The 7,619-nt window shown below is 44.8% G+C and overlaps 1 protein-coding gene across 4 annotated transcripts; it reads right to left on the bottom strand.

The window, feature by feature from the left end:
• Positions 1 to 454: 454 nt before the first annotated feature.
• LOC148643848 (beta-1,4-galactosyltransferase galt-1-like) lies at positions 455 to 7,619 on the bottom strand. Of its 4 annotated transcripts, none has more exons than XM_088614883.1 (2): positions 6,948 to 7,619; positions 455 to 2,833 (listed from the first exon to the last, which is right to left on the bottom strand). In XM_088614883.1, the coding sequence occupies exon 2, from the start codon at positions 2,751 to 2,753 to the stop codon at positions 1,410 to 1,412; it is 1,344 nt and encodes a 447-aa protein (XP_088471009.1). In that variant the 5' UTR covers positions 2,754 to 2,833; positions 6,948 to 7,619; the 3' UTR covers positions 455 to 1,409. The 4 variants fall into 4 exon arrangements, with proteins under 4 accessions (XP_088471009.1, XP_088471007.1, XP_088471006.1 ...); XM_088614881.1 differs by lacking the exon at positions 6,948 to 7,619 and adding an exon at positions 6,788 to 6,941; XM_088614880.1 differs by lacking the exon at positions 6,948 to 7,619 and adding an exon at positions 6,192 to 6,941.

Genomic DNA, 7,619 nt, shown 5'->3' on the forward strand with positions numbered 1-7,619 from the left:
AACTCTGCTTTTAATTACCTAAATCGATTCTTTAATGACTTAATTGGACCAATTCACCAACTTCTTCTCTTTAGGTGCTACAGCTTTAAAGTGACCAAAAAAGCTGGCCTACTTTTGCTTGCTAATATTTTTTATATATTACAAGACAACTGTGCTGAACTAAGTGTATATGTGTGGGAGTGTGTCGTTTTAATGCAAAAATAATTTTGACACCAATATAAAATACCGGATCACACAACCTCTAGCAAAACTGACCAAGTGGAATTTATGCTGAAATTTAGAAAATTCTAAAGGGTTCACAAACGTTCTAGCACTATTCTATAAGCAACATTGAAAATATAATTATTAAAGTCCCAATGAAAGATCTATTACACAATAATAAAGCAATCATTAATTCATAAAAAACATTAAAATGAAAAAAAACAGAGTTCAGTACAAGCAACAAGACACTATAAAACAATGAATAATATGTATTTTAATAACTCAATATGAGGAATAAAATTATGTACTGTAAAACAATTATAAATGCTGTTTAAATCCACCAACCTGGCAAATTGTGATAAAGTTACAAAATTACAATAAACCTTTATCTTTTCCTATTTGCCCATCAGTGTAAGAATTGTGCTGATTTTTTAAGACAAAATTGAACCAAACCTACAACACCGTTCCAAATGGTACTATAGCACTAGAAACAACTGTGTTGCCTTCACATCCACTGCAGCTGTGAAAAGTGGCAAATTCTGAATCATTTTGCACAATCGTTTATAAAAATGACAGACTGGAGAGGTGTTACACGTTGACTTTTCTCTGCATAGGAGCATTCGGGTTAGTAACGCGAATTAAAAACATTTTTGTATCCGATTCAGACTGACTAAACACAAAATGTCAAATCAGTACAGTGTCTTGTAGCGGTCCAGAAAAAAATGCGTGACACTTTCTGGGAAGTGACACTTCTGTAAAAAAACTGTTCAGTCACTGAAAACACTAAGTAGCTCTCCGCCACACTGTAAGTCAAAAGGTGGCAACTGGAAGTTCTAAAAAGAAAAAAAGGAACTGGGAATTTCTGGACAACTTCCATCTCTCAACTGTGAAACCACAACGGACGGCCATGGTGTTCTGAAAACCAGGAAATGTTTTTTCCCCAGACTCCGAGTCTCTCACCAATGCAGCCTTTGAGCTCCTCTAGAAAGTGAGAATTCTTTCATTAATTTAGCTTCTTTTATTATATATTATTTTTCGTACAATTACTGAACCACTGCATCCCATGCACTGGGTCTTTCTTATTTCATTTCATGAAGTTTAACTATTTTCAAACACTTTGGCCTATACTGCATCTTAAAGACCCCACTGGTGATGCAGTGTTCCAGATTTCTAGTATTGTGTACAAGCAGGATTTATCCTGTCCCCTCTTATTTCTTCCCGAGTACCTCCTGTAAAACATGGTCTACGTTCCTGGTGAGGGAAGCTTTGTATCTCCACAGGGTGGTGTCTCTGATCAGGTCCTCCTTGCACAGGTGTGGTTGTTCTGGGGTTCTGTAGTGATGCAGCCTGGCTACGGTACCAGACACTTTCAGCCAGTCCCCACTGAGCCATGGAACGTTGTGCACTGAGGTCCAGATCATGGCCCGCGGGTTCACGATCAGCTTCCTGGGATTGAAGGTCAAGAACCTCTCGGGCTCGCGGTGCACGTGCCTCAGGATGTTGACCCCGGGGATGGACGCCCAACGCTCCAGGTCGAAGGTCCCGTTGTCCCCGAACACACTGTAGGGAAAGACAGCATTTTCGAAGAGGAAAGCGTTCACTCCCAGGTGCCTCCTGGAAAGGAACCTCATCATCTCGCCCCAGTCCTGGTGCAAGTTGGGAACAATGACTTCATCGATGTCGTTCAGGACCACGTAGTGGCTGGAGTACATATTGTAGTAGATGCAGTCATTCAACGCAGTGACCTGGCCGTAGTAGTGCAGGTCCCCTGGGTGCACATGGGGTTGCCACCCAGCAGAGGCTTTGAGGTGCAAGTGGATGTTCCAGGGAATGACCTCCACCACTCCCAGGGCTGTGTAGTAGTCCAGCACACTCTGCATCAGGGCACTGCAGCTGCTCTTGTAAAAAATCACTCTGTGAGCCCCAAGAATCCTGTACATCTCCACGGCCTGAACAACCTGCAGCACATTGCTGTAATTCCCAAACATCGTGGAAATGCATACGGAGAACTTGGACGGGAAATCTGCGGAGATGTTTTTGACGGCGTTGCGGATTTTCAGGAACGAGCCAGGTGGGTCCATCTGCGGGCTGACGCCGACGTGGACGAATGGGAAGTCCCCTGCCCCAGCAGGGGTCTTGCACAGGAAGTCGGCTGTGCCGTAGGGGAAGTTAAAGTGTTCATTGTGAACGAGCACCTTTGCCTTGATGGTGAAGATCTGCTTGGTGTCGCTGAAGTGGCAGTAGAAATTTGGATACTCAGCCCGGTATACAATCCCTATAATACGCACCATGCCAGGTGAAAACCTGTCATCGAAGTATGCTGAAATCACAAATGCTTTGGCATTTTCCACACGAACTATGGCTTGTTTCGCAAGACTGATGCCAGACGTGTCACCTCTTATCACAGAAGAGTTTCCGGCGTTCCAGAGCTGGTCTCTTACATTTGGTGGGTCAGGTCTCTTATGGGAATGAAAGTTATGTGTGTAAAGAAACCAGACACCACTGCAAGAAAGTACCAGCAGGTAGAAATGCTTAGTCCTGGAACAAAACATCTTGTTGACGTTCAGGTCAATGTTCTCCGCCCTCTGTCGTCCTCATCATGGAGGCATCCGATAGGTTTCCATTCCACGTCCTAGGAGAAAGAAAAAAAGGACAATCTGACAAAGCAATAGTAAAAATATATCGCAGGAAGGACAGAAAATACAGAATTAGACAACTTGGAATGAATTTAATGAAGAAAAAAGCCAAGTGTTGGTGATCTCCAACTATCCACCCATCATCTAGCTGCTTCATTCAATTCAGGGTCGCGGGGGCGCAGGGGCCTATCCCAGCAAGCAGCAGGCGCAAGGTGGGGAACAGCCTGGATGGCTGCGCGTCCATCACAGGATACTCCGGCCTTTGTCTATATTTATCACAGGGCTTTGTCTTTGCCAGTACTTCCACCCCCGCCCCCAAAATGGAGGTCAAGGCTGATGAAACATTAAAATATCAGAGTCTGGGTGTGGGTGAAAGAAGAGCTGTTTATGACGCTTGCAAGCGGGAGAGTAGCTTACCAAGGCCAGTCTCCCCGAACGGCTATAAAGTTAGTCTTCGTATACAGTGTAACAAGCAAAGTATCAGCACGTACATCATATGACTTGCTAACTGTCGACTCAGTCCTTTCCGTTCCCATGCTGGTCTAACAGAAAAGACCTCCTTATGTGGCACTTTGCCAGAAGTCAGCCTTCACAAAACATAGACGTTATGTGAAATCATGAACGGACAGCACTTGGTATGCGTTTCGAGCTGACAGGCAAAGAATATGCATCTTAACCTTCAGGAGATAAATTGTTAAAAGCATTTATTCTAGATTCTTCAAGGTCAGTTACCCCCTGGAATGGATGTACTCTTTAATATTTTGAATTATGTTGGAAAGCATAAACGGCACAGACATGGTTAGGGTCTTGAATTAAAGAGATCCCTTCTGAGCCCTCATACTTTGAGTTTGTCTTACTCAGTACACCCACTAGTGATAAATATCAAAATAAAAAAAAAAACAGGAAAGAATAGCAAACACATTTATTGCCCTTGTTCAAAAGGCAACATCTCAAGTTATGGAACACCTAGGATGGAAATTTGCATAAAAAGCTGGCAGTGATTCAACAATAAAAAATCGGCATGGATTTTTCTGATGGCTGGTCCTGGAATGATTTTCTCCTCCTTCCTGGAGAGGTGAAATAAATAGCAGAAATCAATCCAAAGTCTCATTTTTTCATTGCATTTTCCTGTTGTATTGACTTCTTGCTGTGCTAGAGAGCCCACATATAATGTTTTTGGAGGGAAAAATACACGTTTTTGCACATTTTCTAACACTACTGGTGTGTATTTATGACAGATTGACAAGAGGCTACAGTATGTGATCGATCTTCAATTTCTTCATAGAATAAAAACTAAAAAAGACGTCTCTAAATAGTCAGAATTCGATGAATGACAGGTGTTTCTTCCTATTACATCGGCTTTACTGGTAGCCCGCCGGTTTGGAAATTTACGGGGTCGTTTGGCAGCTACATGTATTTTTTTTTTTTGGTTTACTATATATTCCGCATGGATTTACACAGGAAAGTTTTACTATAAACACGTCACTTTTTCAAAGGTAAGGACCTCGTGTCTTCTGGTGAATTTTTGCTTCTGTGATTGCATTTTGCTGGAGAATCCATTACCGATGGACTCTGGACCTTCTCTAAATTGAAACGCTACATGTACCTTCGGAAACTTTTGTATCTGGATACGAAGCACTGCTGAAAAGATGAGGTTGTCCTGTTTGTTGCGATGTACGGTTAGGAGTGTTGTGTTTTGACTTTGCTGGTCAAAATATTTATACAGTAATACCCCCATCGTGCAGTTTCTGTCTGAAGTGTTGTTGTCGGCATTTACTTTTTGTTTCTTACGAAATAGTTTCTCTGTTGTAAAAAAAAATGATTGTGGTAAGAGGAAAATGGAGATCACTTGCATTTGTGTTATTTTGAGAAATGATTTTAAAAAAAAGTTGTTTTTAGTGATGAAAATTGTAGCGTTAGAAGCGAATTGAGCCTAGCCGTCAGAGAGCCCTACAATGGAGTCTATATTTACCCTTTGCTGACCTAATGATAGGGTTAATCCAACCTTTAAACTGGGAATTAGTTTTAAATTCCCAGGCATGTTGGAGGGCTGCCTTTTAACTACTGAGAGTCATAAGCGACTCAAGATCTCCAGGTCACCGTCAGAGAAGAACACGTGTAGAGGCTCCAGTCAAGCCACCTGTTAGTGCAATTAACAATTCAGTTCATTAACAAATCCAGGGCTACTCCTATCTACGCTGCAGTGTGATTATTTGTGTCCTGATGACTGAGGATTCATGCTGTCTTTAGGAACTCGTTGTGTGTGAGTGGTGGGTGCCGACGCGAGTGCAGATGTAATGAAGCGCCCTTACAGTCCAGCAGAGTAAACGTGCCGGAATCGAGCGTGATCATTTCGACGAGGTTTCCTTGTTGGGACCCTGGCATCTGATTAGAAACAGTATTATTGTAATGAACAAGTGAAGGCGGATTCTACCCTCTTTCAACAAGCCGGACTGGATTGGCCTGGGGGGGAAAAGGCGATGTACTGTGTCTTTCCTGGATCGCTACTGTAGTGTTTTACACCTCGGTAATTTCAGTGGAAGGCGTTACAGCAATGAAAAACGAAGAATGAGGAAATGTTAACCTGAACAAAGCGTGCTGGAACAGAAAGCGTAGAGTTTAAATTCAAAATGTTTTTATAAACGTCGCACAAAATGCCGAGTCAAACCTATGTAAATCCAGTAAAGCGCCAACACTTACAACTCCGTGCCAGAATTCATAACCCATTTCCTTTGCACTATTACAGCACAGCGCTGTTTAACAAAGCGGACAGCGCCCTCCGAGAAATCGTCTCTCTACGGCGCGGACGCTAAAGCATGGAATGGTAAAAAGTAAACGGAGTAAATATTGAGTCCGATTTCACTTGGTCGAAGCCCTCGACAGCAGGCAAGGCTAGCTGTGCAATAAACCGAAGCAAATCGAAAATGCCCAACTATTAATATAAAAGATATAAGAAATACAAACCTTCCCTACTGGGTGTAACAGCGAAGACGACACTCGCGCGTCCACACCCTTATTTATAGAGCACCTCATTTCTGTTTTTAGCATTAGTCCGCACTGTGCGAGACTGCTCTCCCGCCAGACCCGTGTCCAGCACAGGTGTCCTGGGGCTGCCCGTGGGGAACCCGTCCTTCCGGACCGGAACCGGGACCCGCGGAGTGACGAGCGGGGAAGTGCGCTTCTTCCTCCGTTCCGACAGAACAGGTCGGGAAGGCATTACATCGTTTCTTAAAACAGCGAGAAGGGTTAAAAGCTTTCTCTCACCCCGAACACGGACAGTAGTGAGAGGTGAACCCCGAGGACGGGGCGCGACAGGAAAGCTCGCAGTGATAACAAGGACAGCTGCTGCCCTACCTCTCCGGAGAGGATCGTGCTCCGGCTGCGGGGGTCAGGTCACCGCCTGGGTCTGTCAGCAGGTCCTTTCGCTGTGCAGCTTTGGGAGGATTCGTGGGGAACTGGACTCAGGAACTGGCGCGATCCAGGACTGGGCGCCCGGTCCTCTCGATCATTGTCTTTACAACCATCATAAATTTCCGTTTTCCCGGCTGGAGTCAACAAAACCGCAGTCTGGGCTCTTGTTACAGTATATCATTGTATCACTTTATAAGAGCAGCAGCAGCATTGTTCTATGCGGAAATACGGCGCTGTATCCGTTGCCATATTTTGCCAACTTCGGCACGAAGCGAATTATTCCTTAAGCGGAACGCGGACAGTGTGAACCCAGAGAGAGCCGGACAGCTGGAGTCAGGCGACGCGTATAAAAGCGCAGAGGTTTTAGAAACCCCATCCTGTTCAAAATAAACGTGGAATTAGATCATATGAAATGAGAAATGGTGAGAACACTCGAAATGAGTTCATGAAGATGCGCCGAGGCTCGCTGGTAAGTTGGTGCGCATTAACTATCCAGGAAGGACCGATGTGTCCCTCCCCCTCGCCCGGGATCTACTCACCTTTGCACCTTGAGTCCCGGGAAACTTTGCACAACGTGCTAAGAAAGATGTCTTCAAGTCGCGCCTGGTTTAACCACTGCTGCCACCAGTTAAAAAAACGTCCTCACCCTCATCTCATCTCATCTCGTAATTACGCAATAGCACAGCTGTCATACAATACCTTTATCAAGCAGGGTATCAGCATGCGTAGGCTGCAAAGGAACAAGTAACAGGTTTATCATCTTCAGGTGTGAGAAGACGAGGCAGTAAACACTTTTGCTTTTACTGCCTCGTCTTTCTCACACCTGAAGAAGGCTCCACGGCCGAAACGTTGTTTTCTTTCTTCCTTTTTTCCCAGCGGGGAATAAACCTCTTACTTGTTCCTTTTGCAGCCTGCGCTTGCTGACACAGCCGCCCACCTGAACGACGAAATATGAAGACGTGCGCGTTAAAGGCTCTTCGTAACAACACGCACTTGCTCGCTAATGTTCGCCTTTTAAGCCCACATCCGCAATCCTTCGGATTAGGGTATGATATTGGTGATAATTTTAATTTTCCTGTGCACACAAAGGCACAGAAGATACTGGTATTAAAAGCAAAACCACAAAACCAACCGCTACCCCCCCACCGGCAGACAGAGAAACACTGTCAGAACTGCACCTCCCGCACCGGTAACCGAGCGCTTGATCTCGGCAGACGCGGTCACCCGAAAAACAAGGCGCTATATCTTGGGAACGAAAGCAGCTGGGAAGCTACTTTCAACGGCACAAAAGTAGCACTAACGAATGAGGTGGGTTTCATCGTTTGTGCGGTCTGTAGGGGGGGGTGCAACTTCACGGAGCTGGCGCGGGAG

Source organism: Lepisosteus platostomus, chromosome 21 (genome assembly GCF_059453375.1).
Source record: "Lepisosteus platostomus isolate fLepPlt1 chromosome 21, fLepPlt1.hap1, whole genome shotgun sequence".
Lineage (NCBI taxonomy): Eukaryota > Metazoa > Chordata > Actinopteri > Semionotiformes > Lepisosteidae > Lepisosteus > Lepisosteus platostomus.